This window comes from Merops nubicus, unplaced genomic scaffold (genome assembly GCF_000691845.1).
Source record: "Merops nubicus isolate BGI_N331 unplaced genomic scaffold, ASM69184v1 scaffold8070, whole genome shotgun sequence".
Classification (NCBI taxonomy): domain Eukaryota; kingdom Metazoa; phylum Chordata; class Aves; order Coraciiformes; family Meropidae; genus Merops; species Merops nubicus.
In genome coordinates, this window is record NW_008584753.1 from 11952 (window position 1) to 37040 (window position 25089).

The 25089-nt window shown below is 42.7% G+C and overlaps 1 protein-coding gene across 1 annotated transcript; it reads right to left on the minus strand.

Annotated features, from left to right (window-relative positions):
* On the minus strand, positions 1 to 24731 carry LOC103777653 (PH domain leucine-rich repeat-containing protein phosphatase 1-like; the record flags this gene model as incomplete). Its single annotated transcript, XM_008945215.1, has 8 exons — positions 1 to 1107; positions 2982 to 3210; positions 5412 to 5606; positions 6541 to 6645; positions 10691 to 10821; positions 14252 to 14414; positions 15412 to 15612; positions 24576 to 24731. Coding segments are annotated over 8 exons (2287 nt in total), but the record flags the coding sequence as incomplete, so codon positions are not given.
* Between the last annotated feature and the right edge of the window lie 358 nt (positions 24732 to 25089).

Consider the following 25089-nt stretch of genomic DNA (forward strand, 5'->3'; position numbering starts at 1 on the left):
TCATAGTGGCGTATCATAATAGTCTGCCAGGTGGTCCATTGGATATTGTCGCTGCTGCTGCTGCTCCTGATGCTGCTTCATTATCTCCTTGACTTCCTCTTCAAGCTCTGGTGGGATGATGAACTGGTCGTCCGGATCGGGCTGTGCGGGGGCAGCGAAGTAGCCCCCCGTTTTTCTGAGCGGCGCATCTGTCGCGACTTCAATCAAGTTGTGGCTCCTCTCCTGGGGCGCCACGGAACCGTTGCCCCGCCGGCGCCCTATCGTGCCCGTGGCGGAATTCTCAGCCCTCCTGGGGAGGCTGGGCTCCTCTTCGTTGGCACTAATGACGATCCCTTCGTCGCTGGCTTCCACCGGCACGTGGAGAAGCTGCTTCTCCTTGCCTCGGCCGCAGTGGATGTCCACCTCCACCTCCACGCGGCTGCCGTTGGTGAACACCCCCTCGATGGGCTCCTCGTCGTCGCTGTCCAGGCCGTTGTCGGAGAAGGCGCTGGAGAAGGTGGCGCTGGAGAGCTGCCGCTGGAAGGAGTTGGACAGGCAGACGGGGTGCAGCATGCAGCGCTGCTCCCCGGGGTAGGCCGGGCTGCTCTCGTTCATCACCCCCTGGGGGGGCTCGTCGGAGGCCGTGGAGCCCACCTCGCTGCTCATTTCAGAGGTGGAGATCTCGCTGCTGATCTCCGAAGCCATGCCGCTGCTCGAGGACGGCATCCCGAGCGCATCCGTCGGCCTGTCCTTGATGACCACGTTGACAGACTGGGGGAAGATGCCCGGGCTCGGGGGTGGGACCCCATTAAGCTCGCAGCAGCAGAAGCTGTCCTCCGTCACGTTGAGCTGAACCACGACAGCACTGATGCTGTCGTTGCAGCCGTAGCTCTGGGCCAAAGTGCAAAGCTTCTTGGCAGCCGCCAGCGCGTCGGGCACGTTCCTGACGGCCTCCACGGCCTCCTCCATGGAGAGGCTGTCCCACAGCCCCTTGCTGCCCAGAATGAAGAACTCGTCTTGCGGCGTTAAGGTGATGGACTGGACGTGGGGACGCGGCACCACGCTTGGGTGAAGGAAGGTGTACCCCAAGATTCTTGTTGAATCTGTCACACCGTTCACTTTGCCATCCTGAAATTAGAAAGGACAGGAAAGCGGAGACAAAGGTGAGGATACTCAGCACCTGCACCTCCCTGCGCTTCACCGACGGCTGCTTTGCAGGACCCCGTTTGCAGACAAGAAGACAGTAAAGCAGAGTGACTTGCAAGGTGACAGAGCTGGGATGGGAGCACGGCAATGGCTGGTTTGCCATCCTGCACCACGCCTCCTACACCCTACTGATTTGTCATTAGCATCACCTATGCACAGACCAAAAAAGCTGAAGTTTACAACAAAGAGCCGTCTATTTTCCTTCTGCAGCTGCGAGAGCCAAATGGATTAATGTTTTACCCGTGAGTCAGACTTATCCCTCCTCCACCTGGCTTTAAACAGCACAAAGCCACACAGCTCCTTTTGATATGGGGCAGATTATGATGCTTCTCTTGCAGCTCTAACAATCATAGGTTTCATCTTGGCTCGCCACTTCAAAAACAAAAGTTCATTAAAAAAAACCCACCAACTTTAAATGAAGCATATGAGTCAAATGCAGCAGAGAAGTCTGCATTTCTCAGTCAGCTGAGCTGTAGTGAAATCTTTTATATGGCTCCAACTAATTACTATGTTTCCACTTAGGTATGACACTTCCAAGAGGAGGAGGAGTCATATCTGAAGGGAAAAAAGCAGTAAAAATTCATGTATTTAAAACGTAAATCACGTGCATGTCCAAATCCCAGGATCCTACCCTGCTTAGAATGCAAGCTTCCAGAATAAGCAGAGCAAGGGCCTGAAACAGCAAGCCTAGCTATCTGTCAGCCTGCTGCAATAGCTGCATCCCAACAGCTGCATGTTCAAAAAGAACAACAAAAGTGAGGATTTACATTCATTTGGTTCAGATGATGACTGCAGTGGTTATTATAAAGCAGATAACCACAAAGAACTGAACCAAGACTAAAAAAGTCTTCCCCTTTAAAATCACTCAGGAGGAAAAAAAACCCAAAAACTCTTGTTGGCTTGTTAACTTGTCCATTAGAAGGCTGACAGCAGTGACAGACCATCAACATACATGAAATCAATGAGTGAATATTAAGATCTGGCACAGAAAATTCCCTTTTCCTTTACAGAACATCACCTCAGTGATGCACACTATATGTTGGAGTGACTCCCTTCCAACTTGTCACGTTTGAGCTCTCTCATCACCTCTCCCTAGCACGATCAATAGGCACATGACTTATTCTAGACACACACACACACCCTGCTCACAGGCATACAGCAGGGAGTTTTCTGCCCTGTCCTCCATGACTAGGAGTACTCAATATTTATCTGTTCCTATACATATGTCACACAAGGCAAAGCAAAACTGACAGCAGTGGCTTCAAGTGTTCAAGAATGGAACAAATAGTTTTCTCCTCTCTCATGTTTCAGGTGAACCCAGGGTGAATTTTGAATTTTGGACAAGTGCACTCTTCAAGAGAGCCTGTCAAAGGGCAGCTCTGGGAATGCAGGAGCTCACACAGCACAGTGAGCCTGCCAGGAGCAAGCAGTCTCCTAAGGGAAGGAGAGCAGTGCTCCTGGTGCTCTGCCCACTCCTCCTTTTCAATTGGAGAGGTGCTTCACAACAGGTCTAACTCAGCAACACCTCTCCCCATTACAAGGAAGGCGTCTGCTATCCTGCTCCAATGCAAAAAGCTCACAATTGCTCACTCTCTGAAGCTAACCAAACTCCAGTGTGGCAGTGGAATGGAAAAGCAACTTCATTGCATGATATGAATCACCTTGAAAGGAAAATGCAGCTCTAGAACCCAAACCATTAACACTGCCTCTTAGAGGTTACCAAAATCAGCATGTAACTTCACGCACTGCTATGCAAATACTCTCCAAGGAAGCTGCAACAGTCACTGTTTGCTGACCTCTGTGATAATGGCCTTGTGCTGCTTGATCCTCTTCAGCTCTTCTTCACAACTCATGACATAACACCTGGACAAAGGCAGAGGTTTCCCATTCCGGCAGAGAATCGTTTGGCACTTCCCCACGTTTGCTGAGGTTAATGTAAAGCATCCACCAGGGTCCATGGGATCATGTTTTATATGGCAAAGGACAGCAGAGCCTCCAAGTTTCTGTCCAGCTGTTCCAAGTTTCCTGGAATTTAAACAAAACATGTTCTTTAATTGGAAAGCAAGTGTTAGGGGTTCTATGGAGAGGCAGTTGCTGTTCTGCAAGCACAAGGATTCTGGGCATTGACTCCATTGGATCACTGGGACAGAAACAAAAGTCTCCTCTGAAGACTCTGACACTACAGCAGCACTGCAGGGACAGTCACACGCAACTCTCAGGCAGCGTGTTATTAACACATGCAGATACTCAGATGTGATCAATTTTAGAACAACAAAAAAACATCTTTGCAGTTTTTAGAGTTGCACAGTTGTCTACCCCTACATCTTAAAATACATCTATTTTAAACGGCAGATAAAGAGAAGCAGAAGTAAGTACCGAGGACTATTACAAGAGTTCAAGTAGAGCTTACAAAGGGCGTTCATATTATCCAGCTGGCTCTTTGGCTTCTGAAGATACAGATCTGATTACAAAAATAAGAAGTCTAACCATGAAAACCTCTGGTTCTGAGCAAAGCCAGAAGACAGGCATTCACTGTTTTGAGAGGTCTTCAGAATAATGCTTTTAAAAGCATCAAATGATAACCAAAGAAAAGCATACTGGCTGTTAACTCCACTGTAAGAAGGCAGACTGCTCACTTACCCCGTCAGTTACTAACCCATTAAACAGGGTCTTAGAAATATTTAAGCCCGCTGTTTTAGCAGGAGTCATAGTGGGGGGAAAAAAAAACAAACTCTGGATAAACTGAAGTTTTCAGAACCCTGTCATTAGAAAGTAAATTAATTTCAGTACTAGACTGTGAAAAACCATCCATCTGTGCCAGTATCTTTTTTATCACGGCCTTCTCCTGTAGTAATTTGGAATTACAGTAATTAGAAAGCTAATTACAAAGGTTAATAAAATTTATATTAAAGCTAGGTATAGCTGGCAAGAACTCGAGTCAAAATCCTGAGGGGAGAACACACAAATGCGTTTATAACCAAGCTCCAATGTGCTTTTTTATTTTATTTTTCAAAAAACACTTCAGAAGTATGGCATATAGCCTCTAGGAATCCTCAATGAATAGTTAAATTCAACCTGAATTAATACTATTTTTGGTTCTCCAAAGAAGGGTTAGTTAGCTTATTTTGACTTGAGAGCAAAAAAAATAGCAGCTTTTTGTAGGAATGTCATATTTCCATGCAAATGCATTAGGAGTAAGCAAAACCACTTAATAAGTACTCTTGATATTAAAATGTGTTATTTTTAAAATATTTTAAGTATAAGGCAATCACTTTCTCAGCTTCCGGCCTGAGGCATTGTTATAAGCTACTATGGGAAGGAAGCATTTTTGCATTTTCTCTCTTCTGTTTGTAAGCTTCAATACCATCCTACTGCTTCCATATTTTTCCCAGTACCGGAACTTCAGTATTTTTCATTTCCAAAGGTACAGCAACTGAATGATACACAATGCTACTTTTAACTTGATCCATTTTCTCAGTCTCTAAGCTCCTTATTTGCCTTCTCCTTTTGCCCTGGCCTCTTTGTTCTCCTTTGTTCAATTCCCTTCATAGTCGTCCTTCCCCTGGTGTCTCCTCAGGCACAATTTCTTCTGTCAATAAGAGCAAGCATGCACATTTCCAAACCACTATACAGAGCTACTATCACACTCACAACTATCGTAAAACTGTCTTCTTGGATGGGTCCTGCCCAAACACTATTCAAGGCCAAAGGGATGACAGGGCACAGACATTTCTAAGGAGTCAAACTACACGTTTTAAGTATTTGTGTAACCTTAAGTAAACTGAACTGGTACAGAGAAACAGAAAGGATTAGGCCAGCCTTTGCAGTCAGGAGTAGTAAGGAAGTTTAAAAGATGATCACAAGATTCATACCACTGACCTGGTTATGGCCAATTGTGAACCCTCAGACTTAGAGAATATACCAGAAAAGAGTAAACCTCAACCTGCCACCTAGTCATGAGCATTTAGTAGCTTTAAAGGTAGGTAGGTGGGTAGTTTTTTTTGTTTGGGTAGGGAGGTGTTGGGGTTTATCTCCCCACACCTGAAAGGAACAGAGAGGAATATCCACAAGACAAGCAATAAAAGAAGTCACAGCTAGATACCAGGTTTTTTTCTTCCCCTCTGGCATTTTTTGAAGCAAGAAAAGAGCAAGTGTCTGACCTGAAAATGAACAAAGTGCCCAGTAAGCATATACAAAGTAAAAAAGGCTTCAGATCAAAGACTCGCCTTTGCATAATGATGAAAGTGTTGATCATGTATTCCTCCTCATTTTTTGTTTTCTGCAGCTCTTCTGCTAAGATGTCACTCATTGTGCACTGCAGCAGATATGGCACTTCCACGTTACGGTCACCGTCGAAAACACCATAAAGTGCCTCCCGGTTGTCACAGAAGTTATTGGCTGAAAGTGCTGCCACACATAGCCTGGTGAAAAAAACAAAGCAGGAGAACATCAAGATTCTTACCCACTACTAGTTTCTTACCACATCATTTCTACCAGAGGGATGTGGTCTGGTCCAAGAACTACTTTTAGCCACCTCTGCTCACAAGCATTTCAGGACTGCTTTCTGAGCTGTGGAGAAGAGTCAGGCCCATCAGTAGTTCCAGAATGTTGAGAGAACTGTACCAGTAATAGAAGCCAAGTCTTAAGGATTCTTTGTCCTTTTCAGCATATGAACAAGTCCCTTATTGTAGAAATAGGGGGAAAAGTATATCAAACAACGTCAGTTTAAACTGCACTTGCTCCTCCAAAAGCCATCCTTGTCATTTAACATGCTGATGACCGGGTTATGTTAAATGAGTTAACAAGTAAGTAAAAGCTTGTTGGCACTTGCTACGGAAACCTGGGTAGCCAAAGATTTCTAAAAAGGTATTTAAGGAACAAAGAAAGATTCATCACATTGCCAGTAACACAGAATAGCAGATTCTTGGTACATTATTTGTCAAGTGCTGCCTTAGTCACAGGAGCCCTGCACACTATGAATATTCAGAGTTTTGGCTGTTCTGCCTCTTCCTTTAGTTTCTCTGATTTACTTGGTAAACATCCTTTGACTGAAGATAAAGAAGCTTTGCAAAGAGGAAAATGCTTTCCAACACTCAGATATTTCACACGTACGGGAATCCTGCACAGACAAAATGTGTCGGTTACACTTGTATCTTAGCAACTTCCCCAACAAAGGCCGACGTGGAGACCCAGGCAGGGGCCCAATATACAAATATACAGTCACGGCATGGCCTCTGCCTTTGTGAGGCCCAAAATGTCCCCAAAACTGTCACTGAGAAAAGGATTTCTCTGTATAAGCACAGAGGCACTCTGCTGCCAGGATGCCCCTGTAAGGCAAGACACGCCAGGCCATACTTGTTCTTAACGCCCGAGGCCTCTGTGTAACCGTGGCTCCACACCGCCGGGGCTCCCGAACCGTCACTGGCCAAGGGCTGGTCGATCTTGAAGCAACGGATATTGCTGCAAAGAGAAAGGAAAGGGAAAAGGTGCAACGGATTGAAATGTTGACATAATCCAGCTTAAAATGCAAAGAGAACACCTTTTTTCCCTCCCAGTTCTTAGTAATCCATTTAACAGAAGAAAATTAAGCGGGACATCCAAAGTCATTATTTTTGTGTGTCTGTACAAAGAACAAAAAAGCAGTAAATAACTGAGTAAAAGTAAACTCCCTCTACTAGGGTGTCAGCTACACTGTTTGGCTTAGCTGGCTTCTCCTTCCCTGCCCTCATTGCTGGGCTATTTGTTTCAAACCTAACCACCCTGGTAGGAATACATGGCAAGTTTTTCACCAGCCAGGGGAGCCATTCTGCCTTCCCCAAGTGTGCAGTTCAGTTTTTGCTTAGGCCCTTGATCCTCTACGCTCCAATTTACTACCAACATAGCCTTTAGCCTGAATTTCAAATCTCTCACACAGTGCAGCAGACTTAAAGGGCCCAGCCCTCCCTCTCTACACCCTTCTCTTCAGAGCCCTGCTTTGCTGGGGAGAGCTGACCTCCTCCCTGCTCCCTACAGCTTTCTTCCAAAGGCAGGGAAAGCAAGCTCCCCACAAGCTCCCGACACTTCAAGGGCACACAAACCTTTCATGAACCAAACAAATCATAAAAGGACACAATCAGAAGGGTCTAACTGTTCACTCCGAGCATTCATTTTTCTCTGTCCAAACTCCTCCCTGACCTGAACACACAAATCTTTTCAGCATTGAACAGCCTTCCGCAAGTAACACGAAGTGCTGTCACATCCACCCTGATTTCTTTTTATGCTAATACCCAGGATGCACATCAGCAAGGGCAGCTTCAAAGCAAACAAATTACATAAATAATGTTGGAGACACTAGTGTTTTAAGCCCTTGGTTTTGCAGCCCTCTGTGTGACAAATGAGGCAAACATCTTGCCATGAGCATTAGAAAAGATTGCTTGACCCCAAATCAAACTGGAAACCTGGATTTCTTCTAAAGTAGCAGAGATTTTAATTCCATCTGCACCTGCAAAACACTACACACACAAGCCAACACACTTTCTTTCCAGACTTCTCATACAGGCACTTATCCTTCAGGGCAGAGGAACCTGGATCAAAAATGCTTTTCTGTTTGTTTCTTTTTTAACTGAGTTGACTGGCCCCCAGTTCCAGGGCAAATCAAGGACCCAGAGCTATCTCAAGGCTTCACCGTAGTCATGAAAAAAAGCTACCTCAGTGCTTGCTTTCAGTTTTCCTCAGTGACAGCACTACAAATAAACCATGTGCCTGGAAAGGAATGATATCCAGAAGCATAAGCTATGCAGGGAGCATGGGCTAAGGCTTATGGACAGCATGGTTTATTTTCCCCCTAATTTAAAATGACTGTTACAATTGAACTAGGTGCTCTTTTCCCAAAAATCAGAGTAGCACCATTTTTTTTTTTTTTTTTTTAAATTGCTACCGAAAATTCTTGCATCCAGCAAATCGCTTGACAACTTCCTCCTAAGCACGCAAGCCTCCTTTAAGATCTCCATACGTATTAAAAAAGCATGTGTGACAGGACTCTTCTTCTCACCAGCACTATGAATACATATTAACCCACTACCTACTTGAATCCTGCCAGGGCACAGATGGAGAGCTGGCTTTCACATGCAGAAAAAAAAGATATAAAAAGTACCAACTGCACAAGCGTTTTTGTGCTGCCACAAAAACAAGTGAAAGGACCACCTCCTCCCTCACAGTCAATTATAGCAGCATACCATTGAAGTCACTGTAGTATATTAGTACAGTCACTAAAAAGCTCTTCAGGAGGCCTGGAACACATGACTGTGGCTAACGAGTATTAAAGAAGAAAACAGACCTGAGGTATTAAGAGTAATTTGTTTAAAAAACAAACAAACAAACCAAAAAAAACCCCACACAAACACCAAAACGCGGAAAAGCAACAAAAAGTTTTCTGTGAATCAAAGGACAATATGGCCAGCAACTGGGCCACACTACTCTTCTACTACTTAGGACTCAAAAATGTACAATTCTGCTATAGGGTACGATGCCTGAATACTGAAGTGGTGATAGATTAGCTTGTGTGTAACCCAGCAGAAAATATGGACAAGGAAAGCTGACCTTTCACTTTAAGTTTCAACAATTCAATTAGCTTTGTTTTATATATATAAAAAAATATATATGCACATATGTATTTTCGCCCTGCCATGAACCAGAGCAATTTTACACCTTGTTCCTTCAGGAAAGTTTCCTGTATACAACAAAGCAGCTCTTAAAACAGAAGAACACCCCTTCTCCTCCTCCTTCCTCCAGGTTTGCTGCAGAACATGGACTTGTTTTTACTGGTGAAAACTCATCATTATTCAAATTTCCATTTCAATTTGATTAAATCTGCTGATTCAAGCTAAAAGCAAACTCATGCCATAAGTTTCCCTTGCTGGCACAACAGCTGAGGTTTATTACTCCAGTGACTTAGCCTTAACCATTTAAAAGCAAACACCACAAAGAGACTGCTGAATCCTTAAAAAATAAATCATAGAATCACAGAATCGTTTTGGCTGGAAAAGATCTTTGAGATCATCAAGGCTAACTAGTAAGCTACGGCTGCTTAGTCAAGTCTAACCTGATTCACTGCCAAGTCCATCACTAAACAACGTCCCTAAGTGTCACATCTACAAGTCCTTTGAATACCTCCAGGGATGGTGACTCCACCATTTCCCTGGGCAGCCTGTTCCAATGCTTGATAATCTGCTTGGTGCAGAAATTTTTCTTGATGTCCAGTCTAAACCTCACTGGAACAACTTGAAGCCATTTCTTCTTGTCCTGTTGATTGCATGTGAGAGAACCGGCCCCCACCTCGCTACAACCTCCTTTCAGGTAGTTGTAGAGAGTGATAAGGTCTCCCTACAGCCTCCTTTTCTCCAAGCTTAAAAACGCCATTCCATCAGCTGCTCCTCGTAAGACTTGTGCTCTAGGCCCTTCACCAGCTTCATTAACCTTCTCTGGACATGCTCCAGCACCTCAGTGTCCTTTTTGTAGGCACAGGACCAAGACTGAACACAGTATTCCAGGCGCAGCCCCACCGGTGCCGAGTACAGGATGGTTGATTACTTCCCTCATCCTGCTGGCTACACCCCGATAGAAGCCAGGATGCTGTTGGCCTTCTCGGTCACTTGGGCATGTTGCTGGCTCCTGTTCAGTCTCCTGTCAACCAGAATCCCCCACGCCCTTTTCCGCTGGGCAGCTTTGCAGTGACTCTTCCCCAGGCTGGTGGTGTTGCATGCGGTTGTTGTGATTCAAGTGTAGGACCTGGCACTTGGCCTTCTGGAAGGTCATACCATTGGCCTTGGCCCATCCATCCAGCCTGTCCAGAGGTCCCTCTGTAGTGCCTTCCTACTCTCAAGCAGATCAGCAGTCCTCCTCCACATGGTGTCATCTGAAAACTTACCAAGGGTGTGCCTCAATCCCCTTACCAAGATAACTGACAAAGATAGGATACAGAACTGGCCCAAATACTGATCCCTGGAGAAGACCACTTGTGACTGGTCATCAACAGCCACAGCCTTTCCATCAACATCTAAGCTGGTCATCTTCACTAGCATGACCTTCTTCTATGACAAGTAGGACCTGTCTTTATTAAAGTGATTCCCTTCTTGGAATCACTCAACATTTAATCATCAGAGTTAGAAGGAAACTCGGAGTTTGTGCAGTTCCATTCAGAACGTAAGAAAAGCTAAAGGCAGGACCACTACCCACAGATAATCTGGTTTAGTGCAGCAGTTCCCCAACACACTGAATAAGAACACACAAAACACTTCACAAACTTCTGTTATGGATGACCCATAAGTTCTAGGACAGGAAACAGACAGGAAGGAAACAGAGGGTCTCAAAGCAAGGGAACTAGCTTTGCTGCAAGCAGAGCGAGGGGTGTGAGTCTTCCAGAGAGCTGTAGTCCTTTAGAGAGCTTTACACCTCCTTGTTTTGTGGTTGTCACATCCTAGGAACAGGAGTCATTCTGCCCCCTTCCCTACTCTGTGAGGTAACTTACTTCAACAGTTCTAGGGTTTTGTGATCCAAGGCTAATCTGGGATTTCCAGTCAGATCCAGCTCTTGTAGTTTTGGAGGCAGGTTTTCAGGCAATGTGACTTCACTCAGTTCATTGCAGCTTAGGTCCACACACTGTAAAAGGAAAGCAAATAAGCAAGAGAATTCAGCTGTAATCAAGATCTGCAAAATTTTGATTAATTGTATTGATGCATGCTTCATGAACAATAAAGAACTAACACCACTCACTTAAGTAAGTGGCTCTTACCAAAGAAATTCATATGCATTTAGCTATCTTACCAGATGCCTGGGACACCTAGACACATGTTCCCTTCATTCCCATTTCTGGCTATGTATCATCTTTTTACAAAACTAATAAGTTCTGTCTGCTCTTCACAAAGACAAAGATGGTCCATGTGTTTTCAAGCATTTAAGAAAAAATGTTACTGATTAAACCAGTCTTTTAATAGATAAAGGAAATTGAGATAAAATACAGCTTGAGCTTCTAAGCCACTGACATAGCAGTCCCTCCTCCAAAGTCAGTTTAAACCTGTTTGAGTATGGGCAGGCTCTCAGGAATTCATTATTTACTGAGGGATATCAAAATAAGCAGAGTTATGAATGCATGTGGAGGAGAGATGCAGCAGTTGGGGAAAAAAAATATTGGAGCAGTTTTAAACAGTTTTAATTCACGTTATCTTAGATGGACTAGCATTTAAATACCAAGACAATAAAATTAGTGAAAAAAAAAAAAAAGCTTAAATATTCAGAAAAAATGTGATACAAGCCAGCAGAGAAACTTGCTGGCTATCCACCAGCTACACACAAATTAGCTAGAACAAGTGCACTAGAATGACAAAATCCCTGAACAAACACTGTTTAAAGCTGCATATCTGGATGAAAGTTAATACACAAGGAAAAATGCAGCATTTTAGAACAAAAACTCCCCACACCCTATTACAGGACCACCAGTGTAGCATGCATGAAAAAAATGAAAGAAAAACAGTAAATTTGAGAGGATAGAACATGCTGGTATTTAGCAGAGGGTAGAAGAACTACCCACACATTTCAGAAAGATTAAGTTCTACTGATCATTTTCTACTTAAAGCCTGCAAAAAGAGAAAGACTTCAAAAACTTTAATAAAACAGAAAGCTGAAAGGGCTGGGGGGAAGCTCTTCCTAGCCGCACGTTGTGACCATTATTTAATTTCCATTGACAGAAGTAAGACACTTCCATTTTTGTAGGTGTATTCAAAGAAATGGGGCCCTGGGCTGGAAGAAGGCGTAAGATAACCTAGCAAAATCTGGAAAAGAAACAACTCCTAACATTTTATTAAATACATGGAATGCAAATAATGAATTTCTGACCCAAATCTTGAACCCTGAGGTTGTTTAATATGGAGGCCTTATTATCTATATCAAACTAACTGTTTGGTGCTATCTAAACCTGATAAGAAAATTAGCATTTAAATCTGTCACGCAAATAAAATAGCAGACGGCTTAACAGAACAGTTATTCCAGTAAGCTTTTTTTCTTCCACACAACTCCTTGCTGCTTCTAGAGAGCCAGTAATTACTTGCAGATAAAAGCAGCTGCCAGCAGGCCTTGCTGTGTTCAACACCTCAATGCCATTACAAATTTTATGGAAGAGCATGCTGGAATAACAAGTACCAAAAAAAAAGAAGAATCTGTTAAATAATTTTATTGTTCTCATTAAATGTCCCATATGCAAAACTCTACAGCAGATCCCTTGGTCCCTAGGCAAGAATGAAGACAGCTTATTTATCAGGTTAGGATTTCTTAGATTTTATTTGTACTTTTTGAAGAACAGTCTAAGAGCCACTTTTTACATACTCATGTTTAGTCCTTATTGTACTCCCCAGGCATGCAAGAAAGCACCCTCCCTAAATGACCCAAACTTCCTCATGAATTATTTTAATGCAAGCTGCAATGCTCTAGCCCTGACCTAAAGAAATCATCAAGAGGCCAGAAGAACCCAATATGCTCAACAAGGAACTTTCCCATTTGGCAACTGTATAAACTCATCTCACGTAAGTGAAAGCCAGGCTTGAGTACTGGCCAGGCATTTTTTTTCCACCAAGGTGGAGTCCTAGAGCATTGTGCCTTCTTTGAGGAAGTCACACACGCTATCCCTGCAGTCCCAAAACAGTTAGTGATGCCCATGCCCCTTTCTGCTGCTAAAAAGAACCTAAATAACCATAGGGAACCAGCAGGATCAAATTGCCAGGTCTTCCAAAAGCGTGTTTCAGCTAAGTGTTGTGGCCCATTAGCACTTTAAATACTGGAGCTTTTCTAAAACATTCAACTGTCACCAAAATGCACGAGCAAAACTAAAAAGTGGACTGGTCCCCATCAGTGTGTTTACTACTTTTTTTTTTTTTTGGTTAACACCACCCCCATATTTTAAATGTTTACACCGCAGAGCCTTGCTCCTCCACCCCAACTCTTCCTCTAAGAAAAAAGGCTCTGCTTCTGACTGATCCTAAATAGCCCTCCATTTCCTCTAGCCATTGTTCCAAAGAGGGAGGAGTATTCAAAAACCCACAAGTTTGTTTGAGATTTCCTGGCTAAAACCACAAAGCTCATCTTTACATATACTTGTTGTCCAACAGAATTATTGCTCCTGCTGCTCTGCCTGACCCCAGCCACTGAGGCACACACGACAGTCTGGGAACTTAGCCTTTTGACTTCACAGAGCACCTGAAGGACACTCAAGTTGTTCCGAGTCCACAAACAGGTAATAAGTTCTCAGCCCTGCAGAGTGAGAGATTTTCTGCTGTATCACAAGATTTGTATGCTGCCCGTTAACTGTCTTCCAGCTCTGGCCAGCAGAAACACCACACAGCGCAAAATATTCTGCATTATAGCCTGGCAAGAAGTAGGAATACAATTCACAGCCAAGACATAGGAACTCAATTCACTCAATTCAAGGTAAGTAGTAGTGCTCTTCACTGAAGTCAAGCAAACAATGCATTCCCCAAAAACAAGTACAGCATTACTTTTGGAATCAAATACAAGAGACAAATTAAGCATTCCTAGTTGTACAAAATATGACTGCAATTAGGAAAATGAAAGTAGCTTGCCTGAACACTCAAATGCTGCACTCCTGGAATTTATCCCTGTCCCCAAAGCCTATCCTACTTGCAGCTTCAGCAGTTTTTAACATGCGCTCTAAACAAAATCTATTCCTACACAACTAACCAACTGACAAGGTAACAAGAGTTAATCATGCAGAGCTCTTGCCAAATACTTAAGTCATATCATAACAGGCTATCACAGGGAGACAATTAACATTTATCTGGCAGAGAAGATAGGATCCAGGGAAGTTGAGTGTAAAAATCACATTTTGAGGCTCTTCCTCCATTTTGCTCTGAGGCAGCACAGGGGTGAATATTTTGCATATGACCTCAGAAGAGAAAGCAGCTGACAGATCTCTGTAATCTCTAAGAATATACTATCCTGCAGCAATGAGAAACCTGAGGGGATAATAGAATTGGTAAAGTTGCATTATACTCACTTCTTCCAAAGCACATTTGTTTCCTACCTTTATTTCAGAAAGCTGCATGACTTCTGGGAAGACTTCGATGCAGTTGGAGTGAGCAATTACTGTATGCATCCGTCTACAGTTCATGATGGTTGTTGGAATGGCTTTCAGTTTGTTCCCACTAATATCAATTTCCTCCAACTCTTCCAGCTTGGCCATTTTGCTATGAAAACAAAAGTTTGAGAATTTTCCTTTTGATACGCAGACATTGTATTTTGAAGTGGTGATAAGAGTAGTGGTTTTCATTATTTTAAGAAAATAAAATCACAGACTTTGAACCTTGTTCACAGCAGTGTCTGCCACCTCTCTTCACATCAGATGCTAACAGCTGTGGAACAAAATGTGTGCTTCTGTCAATGTTTTGTTAATGCCACTTTTCAAATGACTTGTTTTGCTTTCATCCCCCCAGCTCACTTTCACTCTTTTTCCTCCTTTCTTCCCCTTTTTTTCAACTCTAGTTTCTCACTTCTTCCCCATTATTCACCTCCACCTTCTAGCATCCCACTCAACCCTTCCCCCTAATTCACCTGCCTCCCTTCCCCGTGGTGTGGAAGCCCAGAACGCTCAGAAAAGCACAAAAGGACTGAGATGTTTCTTCCTTTATTTGCTGGCATCTCTTCTCCAAGGTTACCCACCAGCTTTACAGCACATCTTACACTTGAAAGACTTCTGATTAAAACAGAGTGAATTCAAAGTACAGGAATTGCTGCTAAGGCAGCATCTCCTGACTGAGAGGATTTTTCCTTAGTGGACTTAAGTCCACTTCTAGAGGACATTTCCAGACTGCCATGCTCACAGGTATCTTGTAAGGAAAAGCCTACCAGGTGTAAGCAAAGTGATGAAGCCAGGGAAAATGGAAGAATCCCTTGCTTGACTTCAAAAGCGTGTTATGGCTATGCTGAATAAATTCAGTTGAAAAGAGTTTCAAGCATAATCAAAACACACCAACTAGTGTGTAGCATTCACTTATCTGGGTGAGGCAAGATGTGGCAGCCACATGCAAGAGTGCACAGAGGATGAATCCATCCACTGCAGTAACACTACAGTCAAAATACAGCAGGTGCCACCACGTTTCTGCACAACTTAGCTCTCACTGTGAAAATGTTTCCTGATGCCCACCCACCACCAGTGGGTCAAAGGCAACAAAACCAGTTCCTTACCTGGCAGGGAAGCTCTGTAGGCGATTGTAAGCCATGTGCAAGATTTTCAGGTGTGGATGGCCTGTTAACAAGGGTACACATTTATCTGTGAGGTTGTTATTGGTCAAATACAATTCCTGCAAGATGCTATGGGTTTCTTCAGAAAGAGTGGCTGGAGGAAGCATTTCCAGTTTGTTGGCAGAGGCATTAAGAAATCTCAGGCTGCAAAGACAAGTTGCATAAGGGAGTTCAGTGAAACATCCTGAAGGTTTTGTCTAGAAGTATAAAGAAAATAACTAATTTTTTTCAAGTTAAAAAGCAAAGGTCAAAAGCAACAAGTTCAGAACAACAGATACAAAGACCAGAAGCCTAGCATTGTATGAATAAAGCTTCTGATTACATTTTTAAATGAACACATTTGTACAAACAAAACATCAGCAGAACAAGTATGTCAAAATCCCTCATTCCCTACCAGGACCTCAGTACCTCCAACATTACTACAGATGTACCTACAGATAAGAGCAATAACAAACCACATAATTTCCATATTCATTCCACGTAAAAATGAATTCTGAATTAATCACCAATGAATCATGAGAGTATAGATGCCTTTCAAGAGACTAAAGAAGTCACTGGTAAAAACGTCAGCCAATTTTTCAGTATTTTAAGTGCTGGGTAGGGTACAGACAGTATTTTGTTTGAACTTGCATGCCTGAAAGTAACTATAAACTATGAAAAAGTACTGTTTGAATATTTGCATAACTAAAGACGCACCAATCACAACACCACCAGCCCAAGATCAAGCAGTAAGGTGCCTTTTAGATTTTAAAGGGAGACAGTGCTAACAGTAAATTAAATTTTAAAATTCATGTACTTGCTTGCTGATGTATGAAGCAAGACAGCCATATCTCTCCGTAGCTCCTGAGTGCCCTTCCCCTACACCCCAAAGCAGAAGCCCTTATCAACATTTTCTGCAGTCCCACCACAAGCAGCAAGGACTGAAGAAGCACCAAAATGAAGTTATTCTTTCTCCCTCAGGAGGCTGTTTCCAGGATGGGAAAAAGACCCGCTGTGGTACAGGCACTGCTTACTCACTCCCATCAAGACCTGGGGACAAAGGATTCATGTTTCTTTAGGGCAGTTTGGTGATCACAGCAGCACTGGAGTAATATAAACTATAGGCATCTTGAGGGATAGAATTCACACAAACAATTCCAAAGAAATAGAGAAATAAGGCTATTTATCCTTTAATAACTAACTCTGGCATGACTGTGCCTTTACAACAGAAATAAGACCTCTCTCTTCCTTTCTCTGCTTTTCAGAAAAGGCTGCCTAAGAGAACTTGCAATACAGAAGTGTGTGCCTACCAGTCTGCTGTGACCACGTTCAAACCAGGCTGTACTGCTCCCACCAACTAACAGGAATGGGCAGCTGCAATGGGCAAAGTTGTATTCAGGAAACAAGACTCAGAAATAAGCTGGCTGAAGCCTATAAAGCCACTGATCAGGACAGAAAAGGTAGGTGCACTCCTGACATTGATCTGAAGAGAAAGTGATAAAAAACTGAAAGTGTATTAATGAATGAAACTGATTTGCAAGAGTCGCAGCTGGTTGAAACTTGCTCAACAGCAACTGAGAGTCAGACGTGGTACAGAGGAGTCACATGGAATGCCAAAGGACTGAAACCCCCCCACTACTTCCATTAGAAGCAAAACTCTCACAGCACTGCACAGAACTGAAATGAGGTTAGCTGTTTTACACAGAGAGGTCCACTTCGGAGACACAGTTTAATCCTCAGGCTCATGCATTATTCACAAAGGTGGTAAAACTCCAGAGGAGGATAGGAGGAGGGGAAGAATTAATACAGAGATGTGAATAAGCAGTTGAAAGGGTTTTTTATTTATTCATTTATTCTAAAAAGATGCCACTCAATTTCACCCTTTAGCTATAAATTAAAAATATGTTAAGCTCCTTCAAAGTTTAATAATCAAACTGAAGCATACCACATCAATAATTCTGTACTCAAACACCAGCAAGCACACCTATTGCTAAAGCAGAATCACAGGATAATTCTGGTTGGAAAGGACCTTTAAGATCATCAGGTCTAAACAGTAACCCAGCAATGCCAGGTCACCACTAAACTGTGTCCCTAAGCACCACTTCTACATGCCTTTTAAATTCCTCCAGAAATAGTAACTCCACCACTTCCTTAGGCAGCCTGTTCTAGTGCTTTCCAACCCTTTCTGTGGAGAATTTTTTTCCAGACCAAACAACCCCAGTTCCATCAGCTGCTCCTCATAAGACTTGTGCTCTAGACCCTTCGCCAGCTTCATTACCCTTCTCTGGGCCTGCTCCAGCACCTCAGTGTCCTTGTAGTCAGGGGCCCAAGACTGAACCCAGAACGCGAGGTGTGGCCTCACCAGTGCCAAGTACAGGAGGACAATCACTTCCCTAGTCCTGCTGGCCACACTGTTTCTGATACAAGCCAGGATGCTGTTGGCCTTCTTGGCCACTTGGGCAAATTGCTGACTCCTGTTCAGCTGGCTGTCAACCAACACCCTTAGGACCTTTTCTGCTGGGCAGCTTCACAGGCACTCTTCTCCAAGCCTATAGCACTGCCTGGGGTTTTTGTGGCCCAAGTGCAGGACCCAGCACTTGTCCGTGTTGAACCTCATCCCATTGGCCTGGGCCCATCAATTCAGCCTGTCCAGGTCCCTCTGTAGAGCCTCAACAACTCTGGCAACCTCAATCTAATATGCATGCTAGTCTTCTCTCACCACAAAAACAGGCACTTTGATTAAAGCCACAACACCTTTTGTACCACTCAGTACAAAAGGGGTAGCACTCAACAGTCAGGTTCAGGATAGTCACATACTGATCTCTTACCTGTAGGCAACATCATTAGAATTAAAGCAACTTTTTAGAAAAGAATACAACGGTGATTTACATGTTCCATGTTCCCTTTGACCAGCTGTTACATTAAAGTGATAAACATTCTGAAAAGATAATGTTTTAAATATATTATCTGAATTTTAAAAAAAGAGGGGATAAACCAGTTCACTGGGCAGAGAACAGAATGAACCAGTAGACTGCAACTGTCACAGCTTTGTCAATTCTGTGCTATAATCTTATGTCCAAAAAAGAGGGGGGGGTGTGTGTGAAGAAAAATCCATACTTGCCCATCAGGTTTTCTCTCACAGTCTTTTAATATACAAGTCTTCCTCCAAGTTATTTCCACACCCCTGTTTCTTAATCCTCATGCAATACTCCAGCTACTACCTTAGAAGTCACATCTTATAAATGCCCTCCAGTGGAGTGGAAATTTACTGGGGCACAACTGTTCCCATCTCTCCTGTAGATGGACTTAAACTGAATCATGCTCCTTGAAGATATCCCACTCATATTGCTTATCAGATGGAAGTGGAATGTCAAGTACTAAAGCTCAGTCCAAAATTAATTGTTTCCAATTCCACCCACACGTTATACCACAAGCTCATGAAAAAAGTACAGCATCACAAAAACCTGAATTCAAGCAGCCTGTGCACATACCAGAGTATAATATAATGAGAGCATGAATTAACAGGTACTAAAAGAGTGAAGAAATTAAGTGAGAAATGAAAGCACTGGCAGGGAGATGCCAGAATTCCTCAGCTTTGACAAGGTGCAAATTCTCCTGAGTAATAAAAGAACATTGATCTCTGGCTGGACTATGTCACCTTTAGTTTTATGGGGTATTAAAGTACAATCTCTTGCTGGATTTAACTTCTCCAAGAGACAAAATAAAAATAAATAAATAAATAAAACATCCCAAAGATCAGGCTAGAATCAAGGACATGGACCTAATTCAACAAAATAGACCTAAAACACAGTCACATCCATCCTTTGTTTAAACTCAGAGGATTCTGACCTCAGTTTGAATTTGCAAAAGCAAAGGAAGAAAATCTTCTACTGAAAACTGCAAAAGGTTCAAAATTTTTTTAACATCAATGTCTACCTCTAGCACACACAAAAGCTGAATATAGACAATTGTGAGCATGCAGCATCTCCCAAGTCCTCACCATTTTCTGAGGCAGCTTGGCAAACTTGCCTTGCTAGTAGGACACAGCCATCACTGAAAAATGCAAGTCCTCAAAAAAACTTAGGAATGTTCAACAATATAAGGACCAACACAGACAACTGTATCCAATAGTGAAGCAGCAGCAAATCAAAAACAATCTGCTTAGCCTGAAAGTACTGATAAGGGTTGGAAAGAATACTGAAACTGCAAAAAGAGCATATACAGAGAAATCAAGATCTCCAGTTTGTCCTGTGCCCCAAGATCTCCATCAGCACAGAACAATCAAAATACAAAATTTCTTCTTCAGTCCTTTTTGCAAAGACATGCTCACAATTTTTGATTGTCTAATTTGACAACTTATGATTGTGATAGCAGGTGTGTGAGAAAGAATCCTGTAAGATAAGTGTGTCTGGGGGCGGAAAAAAAAAATCAAGGAGAAAAAAAAAAAAATCAAGGAAAAAAAAAAAAAGGCAGTTTTGCCAGCCTGTGCAAGAGTATTTCTTCTCCATTGAAAAAAGGCAGAAACATTAAAGCAATTCCCCTTCCTGTTGATGACTGCCAAAAAAAAACACTTACCTCGTGCTTGTATCCTCACCTCTTAGTTTCTAACCTATCTTCAGATGTTTCATTAACTGGTATTTCCCCAGTTTCTACCATATCTGTTTACAAACCCTAACCTACCAGCAAAGAAACAAACAGTCAAGCATTTCTGCCACAACAGTGTGTGTGCGTTGTGGTTTAGACCCAGCCAGGAGCTCAGCACCACATGGCTGCTCACTCAACCTCGCAACGGGAAGGAGAAAAGGGAGAAAAAAACAAAACCCCATGGGCTGAGATAAGGAGAATTTAATACAACAATGCAAAAGGAGCAATTAAAAACAGTAAAAACAGTAACAAAACAATATATAAAGCAAGTGAGATGAGGGATAGACCACATCAGCTCTGAACTGCTACGGTGGCATGACCCCCTGACCCTCTCCCAAAAAACACTAGCCCAGCCCCCATGTCATAGGCATGACAACAGCATGGTATCCAATAACCTGAGGCTCAACATGAGCCGGCAGTGCGCTCATGCAGCTCAGAACACCAACTGCAGCCTGGGATGCATCAAAAGAAGTGTGGCCAGCAGATCGAGAGAGGTGATTCTTCCCTTTTACTCTGTTCTTCTGAGTCCTCACCTTGAATACTGCATCCAGTTCTGGTGTCCCCACCATAAAAGGGACACAGATCTGTTGGAATGAGTCCAGAGGAAGGCCGCAGACAATCCAGAGGCTGGAGCATCTCTGCTATGAGGAAAGGCTGAGGGCACTGGGATTGATCAGCCTGGAGAAGAGATGACTCCAGGGGGCCTTGATAACTGCCTTCCAAAACCTGAAGGGAACCTCCAGGAAGGCTGGAGAGGGACTTTTCACAAGAGTGTGCAGTGACAGGACAAGGGGAAATGGTTTTAAACTGAAGGAGAGAGGGTTTGGACTAGATCTGAGGAAGAAGTTCTTCGGTACGAGGGTGGCAAGACTCTGGACTAGATTGCCCAGAGAGGCTGTGGATGCCCCTCCCTGGAGGTGTTTAAGGCCAGGTTAGGTGAGGCCCTGAGCAACCCAGTCTAGTTGAGAGGTGTTCCTGCCCACGGCAGGGAGGTTATGCTGGATGATCTCTAGGGTCCCTTCCGACCTAAGCCATTCTGTGATTCCAGTTATTCCCTTGTCTGGTTGTCCATCCCAGCTGAGGCACCCTACCCTCCCCCCAAAAAAAGACAACAAAACAACCCACATTAAAAAGCCTGTACAAGAATTAGACAGAGCAAGAGCAGGAAAGGTGTAACAACTGAGGAAGCAGTAGACAGAAGTGAAAGGCTGCAGGAAAAAAAGCAGGTGCACGAGAAAAGGTTCAGTACACAGCTTAGGAGTTCTCCCTACCAGCCCTTGCATTTCCACAAATTCTCCATTTTTGCAGCATCTGGTAATGAGAAACAAAGGTATTATCTTGCTGCCTCTGTGGCGTTCATCTTGCCAAGAAAAACCCAACCCTACAGAAGAAATCCTTGCTAACACGATCAAGATGTGCATACTTTCAGTGCAATAACCAGAACCAAGCTCTGCCTTGGTCAGAGAAATGTTTCACAGGCTAGTCCTCAATTTCTCCTTAAGTGACAGTTTAAAATAGAAAATTAAAATGCAGACCAACAAAATATCCCTAAAGTATACTCTTCAGCAGAGAATCACACCTTTTCACTGTTTTTTGAAATCTTAAGGCAGAAGAACAATATCTGTTCATACTTCCATGAAGAAAACAGAGGTCTTCCAGTGTTTTTGCACAAATGCACCTATTTCTCTCCCTTTCTCAGATGTTCTAGTTGTCAAAGCCCATCAGTGCTTGTGCTCAAGTTTGCCCAAGGCACTTCACACCCACTTCGTCAAATATTCAGGACTGAGAAGGAGAAAGTGTTTATAATTCACAGCATGAGACTTCATAACCAGACAAGATATCATCTGGCAGTTGCACAGACCCAAGTACCCTTCCAAAAAAAAACAAAGCAATCTTTTCAAGGCTGCAAAAGGTGAGTCACTTCATGGAGAGATAAAGGTTCTGCAAGGTAAAGTGATTTGTCCAATATTACATGCTGGGTAGAGATCATGGCAGACCACTCAGGAAACCCAGTTCTCTTGGCACGTCTGGCAGCACAGATTGTGCTTCCCAGGGAAAGCCTGAAGAAAAGAAGCATTTTATCTTTTTAAACCAAACTAAAACAAACCTCTGAACACCTTTCCCTTGCCCAGACCCATTTCTGTTGACACTTAGCTGCTGACAGATGCAAACATTTGAAAACAAAACAAAAAGAAAGATGTTCCCTGTAGGCCATTCCAAACCCACAGCTTGGGCATTGTGCACTAATCTGTACTGCTGTTCTCCTTCAATTATCACTTCTGCAGCAGTCATAGGAGCACTAGCACGGAAAAGTAATTTGCAAGCCAAGTCATCTAAACCAGTGATGGGGCAGGGAACAAGGGAAAAAAACCCACCCAAGCCAACTGCTTATATCATCATCACGAGCAAGGGACATGCCAGAGTGGGTAAGCTCTGGTTATCTCCTGCAATGGGACATGACTCTGTTAATACCCATATAAGACTTCGAACACATGTGCCCAGTACTGCTTGAAAACTGCAGAACATCGAAGCTGAAGAAAGGAAAAACATCCAAGCTTTAATCAGCCACTTAAAACTGTTATTCAATATATTTCTTAATTCTACCACTTCCCAGCACACTTCTGGCAAACTTCTGGAAATCTACCCCCAGTCTTGGTTTTAGCCTGCACTTGTTCATTTTGGCATCACAAAAAAAAAGAAAGTCTACAGTTTTGTAGCTCCATTTAAAAAGATGAGTTGCCATACAAAAAACCCAGGTTCTCTCACTGCCAAAATTGCACTCATCTACACAGACCTACAACTTGTCTTTTAATGAAATTTCACAGAATTATTTACTTCTCTCTTCGTTTTCATAGAGTCCAGTAGCTTTAAAACTTAAAGGCTTCGTTCCTTTCCAAATTAACAGATAGGAATTTCAGCTTGGGATCCGTAAATAGTTTGGGGAGGGGGGTTTTGAACTAATTTCACAACTTCCTGTAAAAAAAGATTTTTACAAGGTTTTGTGTCTGAAGTTTATACAATCTCAAATGCACAACGGTTTGAAAAGTCATCCACAAGACAGTTACAGTTGCTTATGTGAAAGATCCTTGCTACATGAACAAGCTATTAATATCACCACTTCCAAACAGAAATTTGACAGCTAATTGCAATTTTTACAGTAGCAACATTGCTAAGTTTCAATGCATTGACTACACAAAGTCTCAACTGAAACAATAAATTAACATCAGAATAACTTTTCTGATAATCAGGGAAGTCCAAAGATGGTACTCTGCACAGGCTTGCAGCTGGACAGGTGTGTAATAGTGTTAACAATAAAACAAATAAAAGCACACAAATTAAAGGTTCTTTAAAGCAAATAAAGGATAAAATGTCATAATCACTTTCCAGAATCAAAACCCTGTTCTGTAATAAAGTTTTCCTTTTGAAAGAGAATTTTTAATTTAAATGATAAATTCCTCAGAACTTTACCGTTCAAGAGTAAGACAAGAGTTTATTTAGAAACCATCTCAACAATTAACCTGATTGTCCTGTGAAACCCATGAAATGTAACCAGAGGTTTATGACAGAATGAACAGTATAAAAGTAGAGGCTCCACAATACTCTTAATTTGATGAGGAGCTGTGGCAGTGAGATCACCACTACTTTTGGCTCACCACCTCCTGAGAAATCCAGGAGCAAACGTGCTCCTTTTGTCACAGCTAGGATCAGAAATAAAACCCCACAGCACACAATCTTACTGCCTGCTAAATGATGCATGGGTTGAGCACTCAGAAATTCCATGACTCTATGTGGAAGCACAGAGGTGCAAGGAACACTGACATCAAGCAGGACGAGCCCATCCACTACCCCCAGACTATACTTCCAACCTCCCTTATTTCAGTCACAACCACTTTACACTATGTGTTTGAGTACAGGACAATTATGAAGACTGACACTAAAGAAACAGCAACATAAAAAAAATAAAAATCTATAAAACAGATCAAGTGGTGCCACCAGCTAAATTAGTGACAAACATTTTAAAATCATAAAGAAAATTTCACAAAGCAAGGACAGGGGAATAACTCAGTTATTCTGACAGCCTTATGCACAGATTTTATTTTGTTTGACAGGTATAAATAAGTTCTAGCCTCTGACTGAAGGGAGAAAAAAAAAAGCTTTCACACTCCATCAAACAAGCCTAAGAAATATGTATTTAAAGAAACTGCCACTAACCCATCTCAGTGTACACAGTAGAAAATAGCATGTCCTTCACTTTACAGATAGATTTCAAGAAGTAGGTGCTAGAAAAAGAAGCAACCATATAAGGGAACAAAACCAGGAAAAAAATGATGCGTGTTGGTCAGCTGGGCAGACATCTGTTCTTACCACACAAGCCTTGGCAGCTTTCAAATTAGGGGGACCTCAGATCACCCTTTCAGCTAGGAAGTAACACACCAAGCGAGGTTCCTCACACGCAAGACAAGATCAAATTGCTTTATACTGACCTGTCTGCTTTCAAAAGCAGGTTAGAAGGCAGTTCAAGGAGCTGGTTATGTTGCACATCCAGGACCTCCACTTGCATTCGCTCCAGCCGATCCGGTAGCCTTTCCAACATGTTATGTCCTGCCAGCAGCTTACGCAAGCTACTGTTGTAAAACAACCTTAGAAAAGTAAAAAACACCGAAAATGAGAAAAATCTGAACTGAAGAGTGGCATGAGAATTTAGGTGTGATATCATAGTTCATTACAAGAAAATGATTCAGCCAACTGATTAGCAGACAGTATTGATTACGCACAGATCCAAGAATGCCTTCCCACTCTCCCACCAACTTTTTGAAAAGGTTGTTCAGAGACAAAGAATGAGGTTTAAGGATGATTCAGAAGTAGTGAGAAGGGGTTATCTTATTGCACTGTATAAAACATGACTATAGAAGCACAACAGCAAAGGAGGCAATTGCTGCAAAGGCTGCAGAAAACTGCACATGTGGGATCCCCCAGCTAATGGAAGAACTTCAGAAG